Source organism: Miniopterus schreibersii, assembly GCF_964146895.1.
Source record: "Miniopterus schreibersii genome assembly, chromosome: 20".
Taxonomy (NCBI): Eukaryota; Metazoa; Chordata; class Mammalia; order Chiroptera; family Miniopteridae; genus Miniopterus; species Miniopterus schreibersii.
Genome location: NC_138122.1, coordinates 23,430,205 through 23,456,507, shown reverse-complemented (window position 1 = coordinate 23,456,507; position 26,303 = coordinate 23,430,205). Strand labels below are relative to the sequence as shown.

The following is a 26,303-nucleotide window of genomic DNA, read 5'->3' as shown; positions in this document are numbered from 1 at the left end:
AGCAACTTGTCCCAGACCACACAGCTAAGAAGGGTAAAGCTGAGTGTCAGGCCGGGTCAGTATTATTCCAAAGCTCTCGCCAACTTACACTTGGTGATAGGAAACCGCTGCCTTCATACCAACTGCTTGGGCAACAACCATCCTGTGATAAAAAGCTTCCTGGTGATAACAGGGCTGGGTATTGGCTACACCCGGGCAGTGTCAAGGTCTACGCGCCGAACTGCTGACCCTATTGTTAGAACCTGTCGTTTACTGTCCAGTCCCACTGCGCTTGGCGGTGTCCACAGCTGCACCCGATCCTGCCAACTCGCTCTGCCTCGTCTGGGCTCACAGGGCACCCGCCGAGGGTCCCGAGCTCCTTGTTCCGCCCTGGGAGTCGGCGCCGCAGCCCAGCTCCTCCTGGGCCCTCACATTCTGTTCCACGTGAGCGAGTGCACTGAATGACGCCATTGTCGCCGGCTCTGGGTTGTAAAACGTTACAAGGGAATATTGAAACCCGCGGCCAAGCTGCACCCACAGCGTGCCGCCAGCTAACGAGCGCCCCTGAGAACCTTTTTCCACCGCAGCGGGCTGAATCGGCCTTTTCACGGGAGCAGGTGGCCGGCTGCTGGCGCTGGGCGACGGCGGTGGTGTCCCCTGCGCTGCTTACTCAGTTCCTGGCAGCCTTTCCCCAACAACTGGAGCAGTGCAGAGGGGCGAGGCTGGGGACTGTAACATTCCTGTTCTCGGGGAGCACTCCAGGCTGTGCTTAAATTCACAGAGGGCCCCACAACCCCGAGACAGCGTTCGCGATTTATTAACCTTCTAATATGCTTGGGGAAGTCATTTTTTAAAATATGTCTTTATTAATTTCAGAGAGAGGAAGGGAGAGGGGGAGAGAGAGAAACATCAATGATGAGAGAGCCATTGATCAGCTGCCTCCTACATGCCCCCCGCTGGGGATCGAGCCCGAAACCCTGGCCTGTGCCCTGACCGGGAATCAAACCGCGATCTCCCGGATCCTAGGTTGATGCTCAACCGCTGAGCCACACCGGCCGGGCGGGGAAGTTATTTTGATGTAACGCGTGGATGCGAGAGGAATGGGTTCGCCCCAGGTGGCATTTCGCTCAGTCTGGCAAGAACCGCTCTCTCCTTGGCACCCACAATTGTTCTGCTGCTGGGTGCCCACCACGTCAGCAAGCTGGACAAGGGATGGCGGGTGCCGGTCGTTCCGTCCAGCTGGTGAGGACAGGGGCCCACAAGAAGTCACCTAACCTCCCCACCGTTGATTTAACCAGGGCTGGATGCTTCCAGGGGCACCGAGAAACTCAAAGACACCTCCCTCTGTGGCCTACAGCACACAACTCTTAGGACAACTTCGGTTTGAGATCTGGGGGCTCCCCTGTCACATCTCTAGGCCATTTAATGTCAGGCACTCCAGGCTGGGGCTCTGAAGCCAGGCTGTGTGGCTGGGCCTTCCTTCAGGCCCCCCTGAACTTGGCCATGAGGTGCTGGCTAGGCTCCCCCTTCCTCTGAGCCTCAGGCTTCTGTCTAGAAAATGGGAAGAAGACACGCCACCTCTCGGGGTTAGAAAATAATACGTTGCACAGAAGGGCTTAGCGCCCTTCTGGGTGGCTCAGTTGGTGGGAGCACTGTCCCGTGCACCCAAAGGTTGTGGGTTCAATTCCCGGTCAGGGCGCGTAGGAAAGGCAACCAATCGATGTTTCTCTCTCACAGTGATGTTTCTCTCCCCCCCTTCCTCTCTCTCTAAAATCAATAAAAACATATCCTTAGGTGAGGATTTAAAACAAAAAGGCTTAGCACCCCAAAGCAACAGCTCCTGCAGGAATGCCAACTGTTCTGTGTACTAATCTAAACGTCTCCTGTCCTAGGGGGGAAAAAAGAACCCCTCCCGGGGAGCGGGTCTCTAAAAACTTCATTTCTAACGTGGGAGCATTAACCATTGGGGTGGGGTCGCTGAGAAACGGGGCTTAGAGTGGGGAGGGCTCGGGATGGGGAAACCTCTCTAGGGGCGTGGATTTCAGACGTGACTGCAAACTGTAATGCCCGCGTTTCTTTCTTTTTTTTTAAAATTCTCACTCCTGAGCCCACCCCCCAGAGACTCTGATCTTTGTTCCCCTGCAGTGTAGCCTAGACATGGGGAGTTTTAAAAGCTCCCCAGGAGAAAGCAGCCTTATGCAAAAGGGTGCACACTGAATGATTCACGTACGAAATTCTAGAACAGACAAAACCAACTGACAGCGAGAGGAGCAGGGCACCGACTGCGTCTGCTGGGGAGGCCGGGCCGGAGCTCACCGGGGTGGGGCACGCGGGCACTTCCCAGGGTGCCGGGGTCTCTGTGGCGACGGAGGCCTGGCTGGGACAGGTGTGTGCATTTGGCCAAAAGTGAATGGTGCACCTGAGGTCTGTGTATTTCCCTGTATGTAAATTTTACCTGCCGTAAAATTTAATTAACGACACGCACGCCGAAGTCTATGGGGTGGAATGTACTCAGTCTGCAACTCAGTGTGAAATGTAATTTGGTTACTATTTTTCTTTAAATAATCAACTTGTTAATTCCCGTTAGCCTCCCTCCCTCCGAGCTTACTCTCAGAGCAGTAACGTCTATGGAATCAGTCTGGCACCCTCTCAGTTCATCGTCTTTGTCACCAAGGGTAGAGACGCTGCAGTTTGGGAAATACTGGTTTTTAGGATTAGATGTTTTTTTAAGCCACAGGCTAACCTTTCAAAAGAACCTTGGCGCATATTTTAATCAGTCTGCTGGAGACGGGGTTTTTAAATGATTTGATTTTCTTTCTTCTGTGTGCTCTCCCATTTTTATAAGAAACAGTTGTTGCTTCTGTAACTAGAAACTATAAATGAAGGTTGGAAAATCACTAAGGCACCATCTGCATTTTTCCAAACATGGAGTTAGGTGAAGAGAGATAGTGGGGTCCGTGCCCAGACGTTGGCCAAGCTCATCCAAGAGTGACTTCTGCGGGCGAACCTCAAGTTCACGCTCAGCCTCCGCCCAACTGCTGGACGCGGAGGAAGTTTCGCCCCTCCTGCTTCTCTCCCCAGCAGCTGTCACCGGGTGTGTGTGGAACAGGAAACAGGATTAGACGATTAGCCGTGAGCAGGCCGGTCCGGCCTGGACGTTATCTAGGCCGACGCCGGACAGCCACCTTCCCGGGACACTTGTCACTACCTGTTGCAACCTGGGAGTTGGGACCACAGCCCAGAATAAATTCTGAGCAAGGGCGAAACGGGGAGCAATGGGGAATCTCACCTCGCACCAGATACATTTTACTGGGCCTGAACTAGGCGCCCAGCCCTCTCCAGGCGTTCTCTCATATCATTCTTACAGGAACCCTAGACAGTGAAAGCTGCATTTATTTGCACCCATTTTACAGATGAGGAATCTGAGGCTCCATGGGGTTCAATTACTTGCCCAAGGTCACATGCAGAGCAAGGACTGCACCCAGGTCTGTCTGACTCCAAAGCCTTCTATTGCAACCACCCTGCTTAGTCTCCTGTCCTTCCCATGGGCCATGTCCAGGAAATTGGACAAAAGACCCCATACACACGCCCCACCTGGTGACCACTTGGCCCTCTCGCTCCCCAACACAGCTCCTAACACAGCCACAAAGGCCAGTGGCTCTCGGGCTGAGAGGTTTGGTCCCGCCTGTCAATGACTGAGCGCCTACGACTACCAGCCAGGCTTTCCCGCCCTCTGCAGAGCCCGGCCGGGAAAGCCATCTAACCAAGCCCTCCCCCAGCTCCACGAGGGGTGGCGAGGGGGGCCTTCAGGCCCAAGCAGAATCAGCTGCCTACTATCTACCCGCTGTGTTCAGACCTTCAGGGCGAGTCCGCAGGATCACTGAAGTTTGAGCTCTTAAGCACCTGGGCCTCCTGCCCGTCTCCCCTCCCCCCTCTATCACCTGCCCGAGCAGCTTCTGGAGCGCAGGGCCTGGCCTGACGGGGAGGGCAGCGAGGGGACCCGGGAGCAGACAGGGCCCGGCTGTCTGCGGCCAGGGAAGCCTGCTGGAGGGGGAAGCCTGCCGGAGGGGGAAGCCTGCTGGAGGGGGAAGCCTGCTGGAGCTACCAGGTGAGCCTAGTGATGGGCAGGGAATGGCCAAGTGCAGGAGGAGGGGACAAAGTCTGAGGAAGACCAAACGTGTTGTTCAAAGAGCCAAAAGTCAGGGAAAGAATTCGGTCTGGGACATGGTTGGAGCAGAGGGCACTGGTGAGGGACAAAGCTAGGGAGAGTGGCCAGGCCTGAGGGGGCACGGTCAGCCTCTGAAGGCGTCTGGGCCTTCCATAGGGATGACCACGGGGGGCCCGGGCTGTTCCAGCTGTGGAGGGGCCTAGTCTCCTCTGTGTTTTGCGAAGCCATCTTTAGCGGCTGCCTAGAGAATGTCCTGGAGGGGACCAGGCCCGAAACCAGGTCTAAGTCAGTCAGGAGGCTTCTGCGGGCAGGGCCGGTGGCGGCCAGAATAGACAGGCAGGAGGAGAAGGGGGCTGGGCTGTGGGTTCTGGGATATGTTAAGAGGGTAGAATCCACTGGTGAAGCTTGAGTGGGTGATTCAGAACACCTTAATCCAGGAGATGAGACTGCCGCAGACAGGGCTGGGAGTGTGAACCCGGCAGAAAGAAAAACCTCGCACTCTGAGCCCAGGGCCACAGAGAGCTTGACCCCTCTCAGCTTTCTGTGCTGTTGGTCGTCAACTGTTTCACTGGTCAGAGGCTAAATCCAACTCCAGCTTCAAAATGTAGACGCTTAATGCCAATTTTTAAAAAAATAATCATTTAAAAACTTGCTTGTCTTAGTCAAAAAAGGCATCTTACTAATCCACAATCATGTAGAAAACCAATTATGACCAGGGAGTGTCTGAGTGGGGTGTGCACACCTGGAGATAATGACGTGTTTATCTTTATTAAGATACAGTTAATAGACATTATATTAGTGTCAGGTGTGCAAAATAGTCAACACTAATATACCTAATGAAGCGATCACCACACTAGGTCTAGTCACCATCACCCAAGGTCATCACCACATTATTGACATTGCATCCGCACAACTTCTTTCTTTTATACCTGGACATTTGTACCTCTCATTCCCCTTCACCTTGCCCTTTATTTTCCACAAGTGTGCAAAATCGGATCTGCTAAGCCTGCTGCCTAAACACAATGTCCATGGCTCGCATTTCCAAGCCCAATGTTAAAACCACGAAGCTGGGCCCTTCTCTCTGTCTCAGTTCTCTGTGGTCCTTTGAATGGGCCTGGCTGTCCATCTGTCTGACTCTCCCTCTCTCTGTCTCCCAGAAAGAAGGAAAAGCTTCCTAAATGACCTCATCTTATTTTGAAACACGAAACCCACCAAAAGGGGAAGAAAAAAACACACAAAACGCCCACTTTCTTGGTCAAAGGGATCAAGATGTATTTCTAACTCTCTTGCCATATGGTAACTTATTTTGGAAGCATATCAAGAGGCAGGGAGAGTGTTTGACAAAATTGGCGATGCTTGTACAATCCTTTCAAATCAGACCCAATTCCCACGATATACATTTGCCGCGGCCCCTTCTATCCATCACATCAGCGACTGTGACCACAGGATATGTAAAAATATGCAGCGATTTTTATCACCATCTCCCAGTCCCCGGTGCCCTGGACACCACGTGGTGTCGAGTTTGTCTGCGTTTCACCCCCAGGAAATCAAGTCGTTAAGTTCCCTTTCATTGACCAAGAGCTGTTGCCAGAAAGAAAGTCATTCATCGCCGGGGACTTATGGGAAGAAAGAGAGGGTTTCACTAGGAGGAGACAGACAGCAAAGGAAGAGCAGCTACGGGTAGCTTTGCTCCCTGGGCGCACGCAGGAGGCCAAGTTCTCGGGGCATCCCGCCCCCACACTTCCGGGAGCCACTCCCCAGGTTGCCCGACAGAGGAAGCCACATGTGAAGATGATCTTAGAAAGTGGGGGGCCCCTTCGCCTGATGGCTGAAGGGGCCCCATGTCTCTGTACCTGGCTGGCTGGCGGAGGGGAGGCGCCCCGAGGCTGGGGGCTCACCTGCGCTGTTCAGGGGGTTCATGGAGAGGAGGGAGCCCAGGGCCTTACCTTTGCATTCTTGACATTCTGTGCAGCTCCATGTCATCGCTGCCCCGGAATCCTTTGGCAAAGGGGTTATTCTCAATCTTCAACTGAGTGATCTAGAGAAAGGAGAGAGCTGGTGTTTACATGATCCCCACAAGGCAACCTCAGGACAGCAGCCGAGACTGTTGCAAAACGCACGCAGCCTCTGGCAACCAAAAAATAAATAAAATTAGCAAATCGAGCCAGTCCCATCAACGGGATCCCCACCCCCACCCCGCCACTTGCTTCAGGTGGAAGCTTTGAAAAAATGACCTAGATCAGACTGCTTTTAAACAGAGAAAAATCGAGATGGGGTTTGCCCATTAGAGTCACACTCGACATCATTTCCTAGTTTCAGGTGGATTTTGCTAGCTCAGGTGGAAAACGGTGTCTAATTAAATAAACACCAACGGGTAGAATTTTAACATACACAATGGTATGGAACAGCTGCCAAACCGCTCTCATTTTTTAGGCAAGGAGGAGAGGGCCCTCCTCTTGGATATCTTTGTTGCGATGTACAAAGTTCAGTCACAGAACAGGGTCTTTGGTTCCAGGCCCGGAACATGCATGTCAACCATCAACATATATTCCATTAGCAGGAGTGAACAGCAGCAGACCCAGAGGAGAGAGCACCTCCATCTAGCATTTGCCACAAGTACCTCCTGAAAGCCGGGCGTGAGTTAATTTCTACAGGTCATGTTACTCTGCGGACACCAGGGCAGCGCACGTCAGGGTTCGGCCACTCGAGCCTGACCTTCCCCGTCACCGTCGTTTCTAAATCGCACCTGTACACTCGTCTGTTTCCTATTTTTATTTCAACCTAATCACCTTTTACTTCGATTTATTTCATACAAAACATTCTATCCCGTCTCTCTCTGTCAAACCAGCGTCACTTGCTGGTGAAAGGAAAGAAAACAGTCGAATCCAGTTCTCCCCGCTGGTACCCGCAGGAGGCTCCACGCCAAAGGCCTGCTTTCTCCGCTCCAGGGGGAGATGAGGCGCTTTCCCAGCGCCCGTAACCCAAGGGCACTCGCACTGTCTCCCTGGCGTTGACCAGAAAGACCGTCAAAGGGGGACTTCCTGTGATGGCATCGTATTCAAGCAACCCCCCAGTCACCTCATCTGCGCCCCGCAGTATCGTTGGAGACTTTGGGAAACTGTGGAGTGGACGTAACTCACGAAGGCGCCCTCCAGTCAGCCCCTCCGGGGGCAGGCGTTCGGGTCTGTTGTCCAGAAGACGTGGCTAATTGGGGGCGTCTGCCCCCACCATCCTGAACGGGCGTCGGAGTGCGAAGTGCGCATACGTGCGTGTGCATCACAGCGATATATGTGGGTTGAATATATTTTAAAACACGTGCTGTGATTCCAATCGTATGACGTTTTGGAAAAGACAAAACTAGGGAAACAGTAAAAAGATGAGCGGCTGCCAGGATTGGAGGGGAGGGAGGGAGGGATGGGCAGGCGGAGCACGGGGGTTTTAGGGAGGAAAGCTACTGTTAGGAGCCTGGAATGGCGGGCACTGTCATTAAGGGTTTGTCCGGGGCCACAGGATGGACAACACCGAGGGTGAGCCCTCACGGAGACTGGACTTTGGGTGAAATGACCCGTCAGTATCGGCTCAGCGATTGTAACAGATGTCACACTCTGGTGGGGACATTGATAATGGGGGAGGCCTTCGTGTTTGGAGGCACATAGGAAGTCTCTGTACTTTTTGCTCCATTTTCTTGGGAACCTAAAACTGCTCTAAAAAAAACCACTAAATTTTTAAATACGTATATATGGGTATTTATGTGTATACACATTTCCTCTCCCTCATTTAAAAACAAAACAAAACTGTACCCATTCCTGCAGCTTTCTGATTTCGATGTGACTCTTCAGAATGAGTAGAAAAGTCCACAAAATCCCTTTAAAAAATGGTCTTTAAAATTCGGGCTCCTGAGTCCAGTTCTGTTTTGGGTCTGAAAGCCCATCATCTAATGGGTCTTGTCACAATAAAATGCAACACACCTGGACCATGAGTCACTTTTTTTTTTTTTTAAAGGGCGGGGGATTCTCAAAAAGTTAAGTAAGAATTTGATCACTGAAGATCTAATGAGAAAATGAGCTCTTGCCCCACTCCCTTTGTCCCCTCCCCTGCAGTCCCAGCCACCAGTCCCTGAGCGGATTGAAGACAAATGGGAGATGGCATCGGGTCTGAATTAATGCCCAGTTCATGACATCATTGCTCTAGCAAGAGCTCAGGACGAAAATATTAGCCGAGAGAAAAATATAAGGGTGGGTTTGGATATTTTATCGGTCAAAATCGCTCAAGCCCATTTCTTGCAAATAGTTTAGTTGTACCTAATTCCTGCACTTACCGCCGTCCCCAGAAAATGGGATTGCGCAGGATACATGCAATCTGCTACATGGACACTTAGGTGTGTTGTTCTTGCGTGTGTCTTGCTTTGGAGACTGAATATAGATGCCTACAGGACGTAAGGACGACCCTTGGGAGATGTTAACACGCAAGCTTAGCTGCAGGTGAAAATGTCCGTCTTATTCCGTAATAACGATGTCTTCTTTGTTTCGGCCCAGACAGTAACCCTGCCCTTGACTTTCCCTTCCGATGTGCTGAGTGTCAGCCGGCTCACTCACGGGCACACAAACACACACACACAGATGCACCGTGATGTCTGAGCTGCACCAAAAGGCTCCCCTGAACCTGACTCCACGCTCCCTCCGCAAGGAGCCTAAAGCTGGATATCCGGGGGAGGGGGTGGGGGTGGGGGAAAGTACAAATATAAATGCCAGCTCCAACCAGTGAGACAGAGGTTGTAAAAATTAATGAGAATAATTGTTGTGAATTCTTGCTTTTGAAAAAAAAAAAAAGAAAAAGAAAAACCTCTCACGAGGGCCAAAAATCTTAATTATGTCTCTCTATTAGGGGTTCATTTCCTGGTCCCAAGCAGAAAGCTCATACCTCATAAATACAGGCTCCTTACACAATGATTTAAGCAGGAGGCAAATGCCTTTTAATGGCAAAGTAAGTTAATATCGGGGGACAGGCGAGCTCGCATACACAGCCATTGTTGCAAGAGCAGGGAAATGAAATGGCCACGTGACCTTTTTTTAACACCTAAATATTTCTAGGGATTGCTCCCGGAGCTGCTGACAACTCCAGCGAAAACCTTACAAAAACGTGTTTCACGGAGCGAGCGTCGCTGGGGAAGATTCGAGTGTTTAAATATCTTTTCCAAGCTGTCAACCATCTGGGGAAATAACTCCCAAATCCAGCTCGGGATCGCAGCTGGGCCGAGGAAACGCGTCGTGTCATTAGCAGCCCGCGTGGACGCCGGCGTGTGACTGCGGCCTGTGGAATGAACCCCGCCGCATACCTGCGTCCACCTGGTACCTGCGTCCACACAGATCCTTGTCATCGCTGAGCCCTTCTCACTGAAAAATCGGTGGCTCCTACTTTCCCAAATTGCCTTGGCAATTGAATCACACGGATTGCTTTTCTTTCCCTGCCCACTTATCCAAAGCATCACGCTGGGCAGAGAGGCCTCGAACTGACCACATGATCGGTGGATAAACGAAGCCCCAAAGACTAACCTTTTGTGGTTTTGCAACCACGGTAAGAAGAACTTATTGCAAATCTCAGCCTTTCAGATTCTAAAATAGGGTAAGAAGGAGTTTGCCAGAGCCTGCGATTGGGATGGAGCTGCCCTGTTAATAAAATTGAGCAGCAACCGAGTAAGACAATGGAATTTCCACTAACACTCCGAGCTAAGCCTGTGCCAGGGTCTATGCCACACCCTTCCACGGGTTATCTCACGGAAATCCTCACAGCGATAACAACGTATAAGCCTTCAACTATCCCCATTCTACAGATGGGGAAAGCTGAGCTCGGTAACTTGCTCAAAGTCAAATGGATCTGAACCCAGGCAGTCTGCCTCCGGAGTCCCACCTTAACCCCATGCGGTGGCAAGAGCTCAGGTGGCTTCTACCCATGAAGTCAGGGGTCTCAACACCTGGTCCAGGTGGGCCAATAACAAGACAAGAGGCCACAAATAACACTCAGCCCGGCCCGCGGATTTAAGTCACACATCGTATATCCACGTGAGGCCCGCTGGCAGCGGCCCTGGACTTGAACTGGAAAACTGAACTGCTTTAGGCTTCCTTCTGACGAAGAAAGTAGGTGCCTCGCGTGCCTCGAGACTGAAAAGGGAGGGGAACCTCACAGCGGGGAGAGTGATGGAAAGATGTCTCCCCAGAAATCCCTCTTCTGGGTGTCAGGCTGCCTAAAAAGACCTGTATGTGCAGCTCACCTGGGTTCCCTGGACCAACCAACAAAGAAAACAAGCGACTACGGCGTGTGGTCATCAAATACCCAAATACCCAAATGCGTACTTGGAGATACACATTTTTAGACCCATGAGCACTGAGACACACAATCTCCTCGACTCTGCTTGAAATTCACATGCACACACCCCCCTGGACAAGCTCCCTCATGCAGGGAGACCACTAAATCTATTCATTGGAGAAGACATTTTTTTTTAAAAGTAGAAATTTGATAGGGCACACACATATCGAATTATAATGTCATACATCGGAAATGTATATAATGTTAGCAACCAATGTTACCCCCATAAATTTAATTTTTAAAGATGAGAAAAACATAGAAATTGAGGGGGTGGGGAGTCAGGTATATTCACAAGTGGTTATGGTGCTAGTTTCCTGCACGGAACTAATCACGTTGTGTACTTGCAACATTGTAGTTTATTATGTGACAATTATGCCTCCATAAAGCTGTAAACAGAGAGGAGAGAGAACTCCCCATAGCTGCCCAGGCCTGATGGACCCCAAGATGGTAACTACACAGTGCTGAGGAATTTGCCCCAAAGGACCTGCCCATCCACATGTTTCTTTAGCAGGTCACTGTCCTATGTGCACCACTTCCTGTCCTTTCCGTATGAACTTGGGCTTTCTTGGGGGGGGAAAAAAAAGACTCGATATACTTTTGGGCCCTCAGTCAGGTCTGGGAGCCTCTAAGCACACAGGGGTTTACAGCAGGGATGGGAAACAGGTTTCCAGCAGCCAGACTTCAAGGAGCCTGCAATGGTTTTGCAACTTTCAGGGCATTTAGTCTTAACGTTTCTGCTCTCGTAGGTTTCACAGATGGGGAGAACTCTGCCAAATCTTCTTTCCCCTTTAAAAAGTCGTTGCTTTTGGGGAACAGCGAATTTTCTTCTGGAGGGAAGCTCTCTCCAGACCAGGGCTCCCAGGCAGGCCTGGTGGCCTAGAAGGGACCATCCATCACAGCCTGGCCTGGTCGCTGACAATCTGAATTTGGAGATGACCCCGCAGCTTTCTGTAACTACCCCGGCTTCCCGAGGGGGGCTCACCTGGCACCCAGTCTGTACTGGAACGACCTTCAGTGGGTGGCCAGGTGGATGACTGGAGTCTGTAGGGTGCTGTCACCCTGCTGGCCTCCCCTGCTGGCTCCCCGGCCTATCTGACTCCGTTATCTTGCAGGTGGGGGCAGGCGCTGTGGAGGGGGAGGGGCGCCACCATTCCCACATCCATCTCCTTAAGTTGTCCACGTGACCCGCCCTCGCCGATCCCATATGGAGCCCTCCGCTTTCCCCTGCAGCAGCTCCCTAACCCCAAATCACTGCCTAATACTCTCAACAGGCTACAACTGCGCACTGGCTGAGTCTCCGCCCCCTCCCCGCCAGCACCCATCTCCTGCCTTTTCCAGATCCCCGATCTTTTCACAACAAGCCTCAGGAGTCATTTAATCCCGCTTCCCACCCAGTGCGATGAACCCACACGCCCTCGGGTTTCTAAAGAACAGACGTAAACCATGACAAGTCAAGAGAGAGAGTAGATGGCACTCCCCGGCCTGTGGTTGCGGGGCACCCCGTTCCCATGGCACTGTCAAGCTTCCAAATGCCCAAATCAGACTCCGGATTTCAAACCCCGAGGGGTCTGCCATGGACAACATCGGGCAGCATCCCACCTCCGCCCTGAACGGAAGCCACCCCCTCCCAAACGATGCAGGGGCCGCGTGCCTGACCCCCTCGCCAAGCTGCGGTTTTGCAGGATCCTATCCGAGTCCTGGGCGCCGGGCTCTAGGCTGCTGATGGCGGAGAGCGCGCGGCTTTACGTTTTGTTTTTGTTTTAACAATGAAGACCTTGCTTTCCGCATGTGGTTGGGGGGGCAGGGGGATCAGAAATCGCTGAAACCAATTAGAGAAGCATCTGGAAAATCCCAGCCCAAGGTTTCCGGCAACTTTGCCACCTGCCTGCCCGGATTGGAGTTGAAATGCATCCAATAGGCAGAGCAGCGGAGGGAGGGGAAGGTGGAGGCTGATCCCCACGGAAAAGTGGCCCCAGGAAGGGTGGCCCCGGGTCCCCATCTAAGAGCTCGAGTCATGCAAGGACGGAACCTCTCTCCTCACTGAGCATTTCTTACGTGGGGTTGGATGATGTCTCCTTGTATTTGAGTGCTTGGGAATCTAGGGTTTGATAACTTTGTTTCTAACTGGGGTGTGCGTGTTTGTGTGTGTGTGTGTGTTTGGGGGGGAGGGGAGTCTGCCAAACCGTGAATATAATAGGAAAAGGCTACAATCCTTCGCAGCCGTCCCAGGCCCGGCCCCCGGGGTAGGCGCTGGTGCCCGCAGTTCAGGCTGCCCCCGGCCCAGCTTCCGCGGGAGACCCGCGTCGCGGGCAGCCCCAGGCCCTTGGTGGGGTAGGGACTCACCTTGTGATTCTGGTAGGAAGTCACCGCGATAAACGCCGTCTCAGGAAAGACGTGGGTGCAGAAGGCAGTATTTTTTGAGCCAAATCCATTATTTTCGTCGGCTTTCACGATGTGTAATCTGGGCTGGTATTTGTGCATGGAATTTAGAATAATCTAAAAAATAATAAAGAAAACGAGATTGTAAGAAAAATGAAAACCCCTTTGTTTCCAGATAAAACCCCGCTCTCCGCCCCCCCCCCCCCAAATTCGCCTCCTCGTAGAGGCTCTCGAAAAATAGTCCGATTTTCTTCCCCCTCCTGTTTTGAAAAGGGTCCAGTGATTTCATTAAAAAGAAACATTTCAAAAATGACAATTTCCAACCGAAAAAGCCAGGGTAATATTCCAGGAATCTACCCAAAGCACACACGGCAGTAAATCAGAATTCTTAATAAAGTTTGCTTAATAAATTAACTCCCTACGTAGGGCACTTTCCGGCCCCCAACGGGAGCAAAGCAAGTCTGGAGCTAGGGACTGGTGCCCCGGAAAGCGTGCGGGACAATTTTTGGAATTAAAGGGGAGAAGAAATTAACAAATAAACAAACATACAAATACCACCCCCCGAAAAACACACACAACAACTCTAAGAGATGAAAAACAAGACGAAGGATTGGCAAAACGGGAGTAAAAATGGCTCTTTGGAGACGGTACAAAGGGTGAGGGTGGGTGAAAAGATAATGGGGGGGACCCTAAGGCTAGGGAAGTGGGGGAAGCGCCCGCCCCCCACCCTCCAGCGAGGGCCTGGTTGCCCTGAGGGTCTTTCTCCAACTTTATCAACATTTCAGGATCCACAACGGGAGTTATCTCCAGACATGGCTCCAGACAGAACCGCGGCACGGCCTTTCTTGGGAATAGTCTCCGTCTCCTTCCTTTCTATCTTCTCTGGTTTGGGGCGCTCCGGGGACCAGCGGGGCCTGACTGCCGTGGCTGCGCTGTTTTTACAACCAGAGAATCAATACTGGGGAGGGAGGAGGCTCCAGGATCCACACTCTGGGCCGGAGCAGGGCGACTGCTGGGAGAGGAGCATCCCTCCTCCTAACCTGGGGGGGCGGTTCTATGGGGCCTGAGGCTCCCGGGAGGCTGGCAGCGCTGATTTTTATCAAAATGTTCCCATCTGTACCCCCGAATGGGCGCACCCCGCGTTTGATGCGCTGAAAACCCGGCCTGAGTTTTCCCCAGGACCGCAGGCTGGAGGGGTGCAGGTCGTCCGGGTGTCTTTGGTTATTTGCATTGATGACCCCGGGTCAGGGTTCTCGGGCCAACCCTAGAGACCCGCCTGGAGGAGGGGGAGGGCCCCGGGGCTCGCGGATCCCGGCCGCAAGGCTCTAATCTCAGCCTACACGGCCCGGCGGCCCGCCCCGACCCATAGCGACGCCGGCCGGGCGGCCTGGCGACAGGGAGACGCAGCGGGGCCCTCCCGCGGGCCGCGGCAGCCCTGGTCCGGCGCAGGTCATCGTCCCGGCTTAGCCAAATTGCTTTGACAGCCGGGGACAGTGTGGAGACATCAGCGCGAGGGCGATCTAATGGCTCCTAATTTCATTAGGACGGCTCCGGACTCAAAGCCCGGAGTTTGGGGTGGGAGTGCGAGGCGGCTGCGGGGTCCCCAGCACGCTCTCTGTTCCCCCGGCTCCTAAAGACCTGCGACTCCCACGGGTGCCCGGAGCTTGGTGACCGGGCCGTGCGCCTTCCCCAGGGGTCCACCTCAGCACGACCCCAAAGGCGCACCGAGAGCCACAGAGGGAAAGCTAAGCGCCCAATTGGGGCCAGAGGACAGTCCGGCTTCCTGCCACCAAGATCCCACGCAGGTTCCCACAATTGGGTCCCAGCGGGCCGGAAGGTGCAAGAGGGACCTTCACAAAATAGTTCAGTCCCTCCCCAGCACTTAACCTAAATGGTCGGTTCAGTCCCTGCAGGTATGACGCCCATGCAAGCTCGAGGTCATTTCTGCTCTGGGGGCCAGCCGCACACAGCACACAGCGGACAAAACTCCCTGCTGTAAACCCAGAGGAGTCCTGCACCCCCCTCTGCACCCTCCTGAGTGCTCCCAACAAGGACCCAGAAAGGGAACCGGCCTCCCTCTCTGCCCCAGCGGCCAGCAGTTCAAGCTCCCCACCCACCACACTTAGAAAGCAGCTTTGAGAGCATCCGTGGAGGGCCCCCGCTGTCCCCTCCCCACCAGGGCCCCACAGGAGATTTCACATTGGGACCTTCACACACCAACCTCCCTGGGGGTCAAATCCATTCCCATCCAATCCCCTCATGTCCCCAAATCCGGGACCATGTTTCTGTCCATTCTGTCTAAAGAGAACGTAGCAGGACAGGGAGCACTTTTGGAATTGGGGACCTGGCCTCAAAACCTGTCTCCAAATACACGCTGTAGGGCCTTGGGCAAGTCCCCTCCCCTCCCGGGGACTCCCAGTTACAAAGGCTGCATATTTCTGCCCTCCAGGCCCCCTCCCTAGGCTGCTATGAGGATCAGATGCCCTAAGGCCAAGGAGCCAGTCGAAGGGGAGGAGACACTGAATTCAGAGACCATGTTCTGTGCTGGTGATGAATTCTTTCCAACAGCGAGTTTTAGGGACATTTTTCTAAAAATCAATGTTTTGTTCTTCATTTGTTTTTCTTTGGTGAGGAGAGGGTGGTGCCTTCTGGAGCATTTGCTAAAAGCTACATGTCTCTTGGAGGGTGGGGGCTGCGTGCTCAATATCCTGTATGCAGTTTCAGGGGGTTCACCAGGCCCCCCCTCTCTCTTAGGGCCAATGGGACTCCAGGTTGAGGAGCCTGGTCTAGATTGGCCTGCTCTGGGCATTGCTGGGGGAGGAAGAAAGCTGGGAGTTGGGAAAAAACAGGTCTGCCCAAGAGTATCAAGCTAAAAGGAGCAGGGGCACCAGGGCTCGCCTCCAGCGGGTGGGTGTGCCCATCTGTAAAAGACGGGGCAGGCGGCCTGGGGGTCTCCCTCTCAGCTGGAACATCCTGGCAGGATTTGGAAGGGGGTGGGGAAGGTGTACGGCTCCACCTTGCTCTGGCCTCTGAGCTGTCCGCGCTGGGTGCCCACTGGGCGAGAGTGACCATGTTTTGTTCTGCGGGATTGAAACCCAGCCCCCCACCCCTAGACACAGACGGGACTGGGGCTCAGACCCAGTTCCCAGCCCCGGCGTCCAGGCCGGGAATGTGCAGCTTCAGCCACACCATGATCCCCTCCCCTCAGCAAAGGCAGGGGCCGGTGGCAGGGACGCAGTGTGAGCCCCAGGCCGGGAGAACCCGGGCCCCATCTCCATCCACTCGGGAAAAACAGACCAGAGCGTGGGGTAGTGGACCACAGACAGGACTGCAGAGGGGCAAACGTCGGGGGGGAGAGAGGTGGAAACGGAGAAGGGGGAGAGAAAACGCAAAGCTGAATTAGAAGGTGAGAGAAACAGGAGACAGGAAAAAGAGAAAGGAAGGCCAGATCCAGAAAGTAGGGGGAAGAAAAAGACCAAGGGGGTGAAATAAAGGAATCGTGGAAAGGAGAGGGGGGGTTCAAGAAGCCTGGGAGAGGAGCTGGGAGGGAGGGAGGGACCTGAGGGTGCTGGGCAGGGCTGCTCCGGGTACTCACATGCCCAAACGGGTCCAGGTGGTTGTTGGTGAGCTTGAGTTTCTGGAAGGAGACGAGCTGCCGCATCCAATGCGCCCCGGTGGCCGGCGAGTCGGGGTGCACGTACAGGCGGCCGGGCATGGCGGGCTCTGCTTTGCCGGTCACCGACCTAGACCAGGGAACACTCAGCCTCAGTGCGCCGTGGTGCAGGCCAGCTCACACGTCAGGCAGGCCCGGGCCGGTGCAGGCCCCGGCTGCTCCATGTGAGAATCTTCTGGAAATGGCCTGACCCTCGGCTCTGCTTTGCCGGGAGCTGCTATCCAGACCAGCTGCCCCCCTGGCTCTCTCTTCTTCCATCTCATCCCTCCCCAGCCCCAGGGGCGCGCGGGTCTCGCAGCCTCTCGCTGCCCACAAACAATCTGCGGGCTCTGGGAGCCTGGGAGTGCAAAAAAGTCTTGGAAAACTCCTTGAGGGCTCTCAAAGGGGGCTTCCCCTCCAAGCCTCTGTACTCTTGGCAGCTGCGGGAGAGATCTACCCAAGGAATGGGCCTCTCCTCTCCGCTCTTGCCTGTTTTACTCAAATACCACGGGCCGATTTTGCAATTTCATAAAAAGGCATGTTCAAAGCGGGTAACTCATAAAAAGTAACTGTAAATGGTTTTATACCCCCGAATACCTCCAGCGCTTGGTAACAATACCCTTTTTTTAAAAATCGGCAACCCGCGGGTGCAACAGCAGACACAGGCACGCTACTTCCTCTGAGCCTCAGTTTTCTCGTCTCTAAAATGGGGGCTAAGGGCTGCTCTTCTTTTCAGGATGAGGTCAGGGGGATGCAACCGGGTGGGCAGCCAAAGCCTCTCGCCCACAGTGGGAACTCAAAATAAAATGTGGCTGGGTTTGAGGGGGGTGCCCTCCCCACCTGCCCCTCTGGTGCCTACCATTTGTTATCTGCAAACTTGTATCTGTGGTCGTCGGCGGGGACAATGTCCATGAGGAGAATGTACTTGGTTTTGGGATTAAGGCCAGTCACCTTCACTTTGTAGCTGGGAAACATGCGCCTGAGAGAGGGACAGAGGGACGGAGGGAGGGAGGGGGGAGAGAGAATTAGAGCTAATATTCTGAAGGGCAAGTCCACGCATCTCAAAGGAAGAGACAATTCCTTTAGAAATGTGAAAGACAAAAGTGGCCCCCACTCCGCCCTGGCTGAGATCCATCCCGGGTTTCCCTTGAAGTTGTGGGGAGGAGACAGGCTAGGAAACCGGGCTGGCCGGCCACTGAGTCTGGGCAGAAAATAGAAACCAGGAGGCAGGGCTCCTGGGGAACTGGGTCTGAAGACGGCCTGCGCGGGACCCCCATTCCAACGCTTGCCTAATGCTCTCTTCAGAGCCAGGCACCTACTTTTTACATTGGGGGGGGGGGCAGAGGAGGCTTCTTAGGTAAAAAACTGGCCACCCCCTCCACCCAGCCAGGGGCTTTGGCCCGAGTGGGCAGCGCTGCCCTGTCACGTGGACGCCAAGGTGTGTGTGCGCCTTAGGGACACGTGGGTGCCCACACCCACCCACACACACATGTCCTGTCCTGGCTTCCCGCCCTCCGCCCCCAGAGGGTACAGCTCGGTCCCAGGGGGTTATTCCTAAATGCCCCCCACAACTTCTCTGCAAGGCGCTGTTCCTTGCAGAGTCTAAACTCTCTGCCCCTCCACAAACCCACCCAGATTTGGTCTCAGAAAGAGGCTGGGGTGGCTGAAAAACCCGTGCCCGAGAACTGCGCGCTGTGCCTGCCCCCTCTGCGCGCAAAGGCGCGCCTCCAGTTCCCGTCCCGCCTGGGGAGGAGTGCGCCCTCAAAGACGGGCATCCTGCAGGCTGCCCGGGAGGGGGGGTGTCCTAGCTGGCGCAGGGATGGCGGGAAGGGGCGAGTGGAGGCCTCCCCGGGAGAGCCTGGGAGTCCAAGCCTCGGTGTTTATCTGCCCGAGCGAGTGCGCCCAGAGGCGCAGGCACCGGAGGCCGCGCAGGCCTTTTATAGTGAAATCCTCTCGGCTCCGGCTCGGGCTCCGGGGGAAGGAGGGCCCCCGGCCGTGGCTTTCCTTCCTCGGCGGAATGGGAAGAAAACCTTAGTTCTTTGCTATAAACAGAACGCGCCTCCTAGTTCACCCAGGCCGAGCGGGGGAGCAGACATTGTTTAATTTCAAATAATAATAAATGTCACTGTTGTCAGTTTATTGCGGGAGGCTTCGGGCTGGAGACCCCGGGGCGTCTGGCGAGGCGGCTCCACCCTCCCCCTTCACACACTGCGCGGCGGGGGCCTCTCGGCCTCCCCGGCTTCCTGCGCGCGTTCTCGGGTCACCGCGGGGGCTGGCTGCCCTTCGGGACGCGCAGGGCCAGCCCGGCACGGACGGCCAGCAGCGATGGGGCCGCGCTGTCCCCGAGCCTGGGCACCGGCGCACGGCGCACGCGGAGCCCGAGATGCAGAGGCGCACGACTGTCCCTCCCACCCCCAGCCCCCCGAAGTCGAGCATTTCTAAGCTCCAACTCAGCGAGCTTTCCAAAGGAACTGCACGCAGGGCGAGTGTCTTGGCGAAACGGCCGTGTTTATCGGTGTCTGTATATAGAGCCCGGCCGAGCCCCGGCTCAGTTTCAAAGGCTTCGCCTGCTTTCTATAAACAATGAAGGAGGTGGCGAATACATTCCGCGGCGCGGACCTGGGCGCCCGGGGGAACCCTGGAGCCGCTCCAAGGTCGGCCGGGTGGGCAGGCGGGTGGCGCAGGGACCGCGTCTGAAACGGGGTCTCCTGTCCGAGTCCCCGCTGCACCTCCGTTTGCAGGCTCCCCCCCCTTCTCTCCCCCTCATTGCTAACCCGTCCCCATAGCACAGCCTCCCAAGCTCTTGGTTCCCCTTATATAAGAGGTGGAAGAATTGCCCAGTTGGAAGAAATACCTGTTGGCCGGTCCAGGTGGTTCCCCCCACCCCGATGGAGCTCACTGGAGGAATTCTCCGAGCCTCCAAGAATTGGGGCAGACAAAATGCAGTCCACTCGCTCAACCTCCCCCTCTCCCCTCCCTCCCCTTCTGCCCCAGGCACCTTTTCTTCCTCACTTCCCCCCCCCTTCCCACAATTTCCCCACGACCCCTCCGCAGGGGCGGCCGGCTCACCTTCCAGCCTTGGTTATGATCATTTCCGTGCCCACTTCGTGGAATTTCAGCCACAGCTCCCTTTCGTGGAGGAACACCTTGATGCCTTCCATTCCCTGGAGGAAGGAGAGAAAAGTCACACGGACACGCCCGGGGACAGCGGGCCTTGGCTCCCCAAACTGCCCCCAAACACACGGACCTCTCCTTCCCTCTGGAGCCCCCGGACGCAGAGCCTGGAAGCTGTGCCCGGCCCCACCGCAGAGCCGCCTGGGCTCTGGAGCGCCCCGGAGCGGCGCGCAGCCCCCGCCCGGGAACCCGGCCTATGCTCCATGGGGGGTTGGGGGGTGTCTCTTGCTAATGTCACCTACACAAGACTAGAGAAAAAAACAAAACAAAACAGCCATCAGGGTGCTCTAGAATGGCCAATGGGGAGACGGGACTGAGGAAAATAAGACCAGTCCCAATCCACTTTATCCAAGATGCAACTGAAGTTAAAAAAACGCTCAATCTCGAAAACCCACTCAGGGCCTTTCTCCTGGAGACTCCGATGTCCCCACGCAAACACACAGGCGCCCCAACACCGTATAGGTGGCGAGTTTATTTTCACCATGTGGCACAAATACACACATGGGCGCGATTTTAAATTTTAAAATATTTATGGGTGACAGCCGGTTCCCGCAGCCCAAACCAAAAATGAATTCTCAGATGTCGATATTGAATCAGCCTTCTAGGCTCTCCTCACACCCAGCTTCCTTCACTCAAGCCGTTTTAATTAGGAGCACAGCGGAAGCCACTTCACATTTCCGCTTTCGACTCAGTTATTTTACAAAAGCGATGCAAAAAAAAAAAAATTATATACAAAGTCTTCATCTGGCAATAATCCATACATAAGTGAATTTTCTTTTCTGTAAAAAGGGGGAGGCCACTGCTCTCTCTGCTTGTCTGCATATAGACGTATCTGAACTAGCCAGGAAGGACGTCGAAATCCCCAAGAAGGGTTTTAGCTGCGTCCAAGCATCTCTTCTGGGTAAGTCACCCGCTTTGCGCCATCTGACAGCTTTCTTTAAAATCATCAAAGTCTCCAGGGGCGGCGCGGAGCCCAGCGCCCCGGGCCCAGCGTCCAGCCTGGCGAGCCCGCGGCTCCCCGCGCCCTCTCCGCGCAGCCCCGCGCGCCGGCCCGCCAGGCCCCGGCGCGAGACAGGCGGTGCGCCGCGCGGGTCTGGGCGGCGGCGCGGAGGAGGCGGGCGGAGGCGAAGGCTGGGGGAGATCTGAAGAGGGGTCAGGCCATCGCTCATGCGGGCCTGAGGCGGCCGCTGACCTGGCCCTTAATGAGCAGCTCGGGGGCCCAGTCTACACCTCGTGCACCGGGAAAGGAAGGCTCTGGGTTCTTGTTAGCTGGCTCCAAAGAGCTTCTCTGACAACCTAACAGCGTTTCAGAAATCCTCCCGCCTTAGAGATCAAGCGCCCTAGCAAAGCGGATTGCAATCAACTAGTATTTGGGGAGGCAGGGCAGCGGAAGGCGTGACTGAGTGGGGAAATAATAAAGACAGGGGACAATTAGGGGCGCTGGGCCACCCGTCCCCTCCTCCCCCCCCACCCCCGCGCGCAAGAGGGGCTTTGGTTTGTGCCGAAGGCCCTAGGCCGGGTCTATCTTACCTGCTGGGTGAAGGCGGCCTGCGGGGACGACGGGGACTTGCTGGGGGCCCCTAGCGCGCTCTCGGGTTTTGAGTCGCAGGGTAGATCCTTGGAGTCAGTTTCTAGGGGTGTGTGCGCCAGGCCAAAGCCCTCGTCTGCGTCGGCCATGGTGTGCCCGGGGCCCTGTGACCGCGCGGGGTCCTGCACTGGGGACGGGAAGCGGAGAGAGAGGGAGAGAGAAAGGGAGAGGGAGAGAGAAAGGGAGAGGGAGAGAGGGTTGGAAGTGCAGTTCAAGCGACAAGAAGGAGCAGTTGCAGCCCCACTTTCCGGCTACCAGGACCTCCGTGCCCAGCGGAAGGAGGCCGCGGACGGTCCGGTGATTATTTCCATTACTATTATTTTTATGATCACGCAGCACCACCCCACCACCTCTTGCGAAAAGACCCGCGTCAGACCCGGAGGAGGCGAGGCCCGCATCGCCCCTGCGCAGGCTCCCCGCGCGATAAGCCAGCTGCCCGTCAAATTTGTCCGGACTTCTGGAAGAGCCAATAAAGATAAGGCCTGGGTATTTTTGGAAGCCATTGGGTAGGAACCAAAAACAAAACAAAAAAAACCTAGTGTCCTTTTGAGAAATTTTTTTTCCCCACCCCCGTCGAATTACAGGAGGTCCTCAGAGCTGTGTTGATGAAAACTCTCAAGCTTCGGAATCGTTTTTGCGCGGCGGGCAGAGGGTCGGAAACAAACCCGCCTCTTGCAAAACCAAACACTTCGGCGGGGGAAGATTTGCAGATCCAGAGACCCGTCCGTCCGAGAGAGAATTCAGGTTCATCTTGTATCGGTTACAGGGCCTAACAGTGAAAAGCCCTCTGACATTAAGAGCCCACCCCTTTCCTCCAACCTGAAGGAACGTTAAAAACAAAAACAGGGGGGCCGGCAGGGGAGCGCCGCGCGGCGCAGCGGTCGCGCTACTGGGCGCCCGGGGCCCGCGCTCCGCCGCCGCCCGGGGCGCGCGTTCTCCGGCTTCCTCTGCTCTCCAGCCCGGGTCGGGCATTTTGTCGAGCGGGGAGGCCGAAGGGAGCTTCTCCGAGCTTCAGCCGGGCCTGGCTCGCTGCAAGTGCAGGCCCAAGCTCGGCACTTGGCCGGACAAAATGGGTCCCAGCGAGAAATCCTGGGCTTCGGGCGTGGAATCGGCCGCCTAGGTTCCACGCAAGGCGCAGAAGGGCCGGGGTTTGCAGGCAGAAGAGTTTGGAACACACGAAATAGCAGCTGCAGAGCTGTTCAAGCCCGGATGAGCCAGCCTCCTGCTCTGATCTCCTTCCAATCTCCTGTACGTTCCCAAAGTAGGGATTTCCTCCCTCGAAACCCGGGAAGACAGAAGGAGGCGCGAGGGAAGACACCCCCCCACCCCCAAATCTCAGCAGCCTCTGGAGCAAAGAGCCAGATCCCACCTCGTCTGCAGTGGCCGGAGACCCTGAAATGGGGCCGAGGGCAGCGGCTGAGGCCCGACTCCCAAGAGCTTCCCGCACCACGCCCTTGGGGCTTTGGGGGAGGCATTGCTGGGAACCCCCCAGCAGGCTCACAACAAAAGATAGCGGGGCTGGCGTCCCCCACGTGCGCCCCGGTGCACCGCCGGCCGCGGAGATAATCCGGCGCGGCGCCCTCACCAGGATTCCGGGGAGCTCGGGGCTGGCGGAGGCGAACCAGATACGGTTTGACAGAACCAGGCCGCGCGCCCTGGAAACCACGCCGCTCCCCCCGGGCCGCGGCCGCCTGCTCCGCCCCACGCGCCAGGAGCTCGGGGCCGCGTGAAATCTCTGCGAGCCGGACTCTGCAGAATCCAAGGCGAGGCTGCAGGACTGCCAGGCGCGCCTCCCGGAGCCCAGTCGGCCGGGGGTCTCCCTCCCGAGCCTCCCGGGCCTCCGCGGGCAAAGTTACCTCGCTTGGGTGAAGCCGGTGCATTCACCGCATCCCTGGTGCTCCTAGCAGGGAAGCCGGCGGCTAGGCGGGGGCGCCGGCATGCTGGCTCCGGCTTCCCGCGGGGGACTGCGTGCCCGGACCAGCGGCTACGCTGCCTACAGAGGGGCACGGACCGTCCGCCGGAGCCTCAGCGGCCAGGCCCACCTCCAACACACACCTCCTCCGCGCCGCGCCGCGCCGCGCTCTCCCTAAAGACTTCCGAGTTGTCAGGCGCCAGAAGGGCTCCGAATAACGCAAACCAGCAGCCTCCGGGGCACCCGCAATAGGATAAGCTCAGTGGCCTGCTCCTCCCTGGAACCCCCAGGGAGGGAAAGCTGGGAGACCAGAGGAAGCCGTGGGAATGGTCCAAGTCCTTTCTGAGAGCCGCTTTCAGGGTTAAAGTTCCGGAATCCGAGGTAAGATATTTCTCTCTCTCCCTCTCTCCCTCTCCCTCTCCGTCTCTCAGAAATGCAAGCCGACTCAGCTGAGCTCAGTGACGTTGGGCCGCCTCGATGCTTTACAAAGTCCTGGAATTGCCTCTCCAGCTAACTCCTGCTGCGCTCTGCCTGCCTCCCTCTCTCTCTCTCTCTCTCTCTCTCTCTCTCTCTCTCTCTCCCTCTCTCCCTGTGCCTCCCTCCCTTCCTCCCTCCCTGTCCCTTCCCACTCCCTCCCCCAACCACATTTTTCCATTAGATTTCCCGAACACTCACATCACAACACGACTCTCAAACCCAGACCTGGAGATCACCCCCTCCTCTCCACCCCCTTCCCAGCGTCCATCCATCTCCGCCGCTCGGAGCGCGGCTCGGTGGCTGCAAAAATTCCTGCACAAATCATCGCGAACCAGCCGGCTTCTGCCCGGGAAGTCATCTCGGTGACGCGGGCCGCGCGGAGCACGGAGCCTGAACGCAGGACGCGTGTTGCACACACACGCCGCGCGCCTCCCCTGCAGCCTGGCCCGCGCGCTCTTCCCGGCGCTGACCTCAAGACCGAGAGCTGCGTGACCCCGCCTGGCCCAGCCGGCCGCCGCCGCTCCCTGACATCGCTCCCCCTCCCCACTCATCACCCAGGCTCTCAGTGACTCCGGGGTGAAGGCAGGGTGAAGGTGCTTTGGGATGGGGGCCGAGATCAAAGATGCCAAGAAATCGCCATTGGCCCCTACACCCCCCACCCACTCCCACCCCCGGGCCACCAGACCTCCCGGGCTGGATGTGTACACAGGCAATGCCCAGTTTTATTAAAATAATCCAACAGTCGCTGGGGGCTGGTCGGGGTTTTCATCTCCCGTCGCTCCTCTCCCTGCCCACCTCCCCCCCCCCAAAAAAAAATGTATTATTTTGAGGGTCGAGTTGAAGAGGTCGATAGAAGCGTAAACGCAGTCAGTTGGTCCTAAGCCTGAGCAGACCCAGATTGGAGCACCAAGCGCTTGGAATGTCAGGGTTCCCGTTCTGGTCTCCGGTCCCCCCTCGCCCTGTTCTTTTCTGGGGCTCTGATTAGAGCCTGGGACCTGCAGGCCAAGGTCTGGGTGGAGGGACGGAGGGAAGAGAAAGGTCCTGGGGATCGGCAGCCCCCTCGGTGTAATCCTCTGCAGCCGCTGGGGCTAAAACCCGGGGAAGCCCAGGGGCAGGCCCGACACATCCCTGCAGAACTCCAAAGTGAGTTGTCCAACCCCGAAAGTGGGGCAGCCCCGGAGAAAACCAACCCGAGCGAGCCTCCGCTGCAGTTCTCACTCCACCTTCCAGGTTTGTTTGCAAACAGCCTTTCACCGGGGCCGTTTATTTATTTGTGAAAACACCCCGGCCCTTCCAAAATGTCAGCTCGGGAGGCCTCTGGGCTTGCTAAGGAGGCGACCCCCGGGGCCAACGACCGAAAACAAACATGGCTCCGCGATGAGGCTACATGTCTGCGTCGCTGGCAAAGGGGAAGGGAAATCCAGAAAGACCTCCTCAATCCCTGCAAATTCTCGGAGATTTGCGGATAAAATAAATTCCCATAAATAACCTGCAGGCCCCACTGGAGAGGGAAAATCTGGGCTCCCCGAAGCCACTGCCTGGCCGGATCCGCTGAAGTCTGTGGAGCGCAGATGGTGTGGGCCACACCGAGCGAAGTGGGGAGTTTTGGAACTTCCTGGGGGGGGGGGATCTATTCGTGCCAGGTGACACCCGAAGGCAAAAGGCGAGAAAGTGCATTCTCATTTGGCCCCCCCTTGAGAAGTAGCCACGCTGAGAAGGGGGGGATTCGGCAGGACCCAGGAGAGGCGGGAAGCTAGGGGACCAAGGCAGGCAGAAAGCTGAGAGAAAGCTACCCCCCTCCTCCCCAGAGCTCTCCAGGGCGACACTCACCTCCAAAAATCCCACCTCTTCTATCCAGAGCAGAAGCCAGGGGTGACGCCTCGCTGGGGTGGGGGGGGCTCAGGTGAAGCGTTTGGAAAAGACCCCCAAAAGAGACCCCCTCTTAGGCCAAACCTTCTTCCAGCGTCTGTCAAGAGTAGCATGTACCTCCCAGCTCGAAGTTGGTTTGTGGTCTTCGACAAATTAAATATTACTGTTTATTACCAGGGCATACCCCAATAAAGTAAAGAGGCAACCAGGCGATACCGGCTATCTCACCAGCCGCTGCACCTATAGGACTCGGAGACGTCACGAGTCACGCAACCGGGCCGCGCGCTGTCACGCTCGACTGGGGGGCAGCGGCGGGAGGTTAATTTCTCCCCCGTCTTCGCCCATCAGTCCCGGGGTCCGCGCAGCCACCAGTCCCGGACGCCTCGGCCGCGCGGAAATAAATAAAGAAATAAACAAACCCAGCGCCCTCTGGGGAAATGGGGGTGGCGGACTTCAGACACAAATTGAGCCAAGATCGATTTTCTTCGGGAGGGGGAGGGGGGCCTTTCCGCGCAGGGAGGTGGGAGCCCACCTCAGCCCACGATTGGAAAGCAATCGGGTGGTTCCAGGGGAACCGAGGGCTCTTGCAGGAGGCAAGAGAGTCCCCCCTTATTATTTAAAAATTATTTTTTCCGAGGAGGAGCTTTCTCTCTCTCTCTCGGCCAGTGAACGTGGCCCACGGTGCCTCTGCTGCGGCTTGCGTTTGGGGCGCGATAACTCCGTGGTCCCCTTGCAGACCTGC

At 56.0% G+C, this 26,303-nt stretch overlaps 1 protein-coding gene across 6 annotated transcripts in view; it reads right to left on the bottom strand.

The window, feature by feature from the left end:
* TBX5 (T-box transcription factor 5) overlaps positions 1 to 25,824 on the bottom strand; it is a 37,956-nt gene extending 12,132 nt beyond the window's left edge. Inside the window, exons 1-7 of one of the 6 annotated variants that reach the window (XM_081122792.1) lie at positions 25,523 to 25,824; positions 21,246 to 21,425; positions 19,611 to 19,705; positions 17,401 to 17,520; positions 16,485 to 16,632; positions 12,854 to 13,006; positions 6,094 to 6,185 (exon numbers count right to left, since the gene is read on the bottom strand). In XM_081122792.1, the coding sequence (XP_080978918.1) occupies positions 6,094 to 6,185; positions 12,854 to 13,006; positions 16,485 to 16,632; positions 17,401 to 17,520; positions 19,611 to 19,705; positions 21,246 to 21,392 (755 nt within the window). In that variant the 5' untranslated portion in view covers positions 21,393 to 21,425; positions 25,523 to 25,824. Of the gene's footprint in view, positions 1 to 6,093; positions 6,186 to 12,853; positions 13,007 to 16,484; positions 16,633 to 17,400; positions 17,521 to 19,610; positions 19,706 to 21,245; positions 21,431 to 23,159; positions 23,777 to 23,890; positions 24,329 to 25,522 lie in introns of those variants that run through there. The other 5 variants (XM_081122790.1, XM_081122793.1, XM_081122795.1 and 2 more) reach the window with 5 other exon arrangements.
* Positions 25,825 to 26,303: the final 479 nt, after the last annotated feature.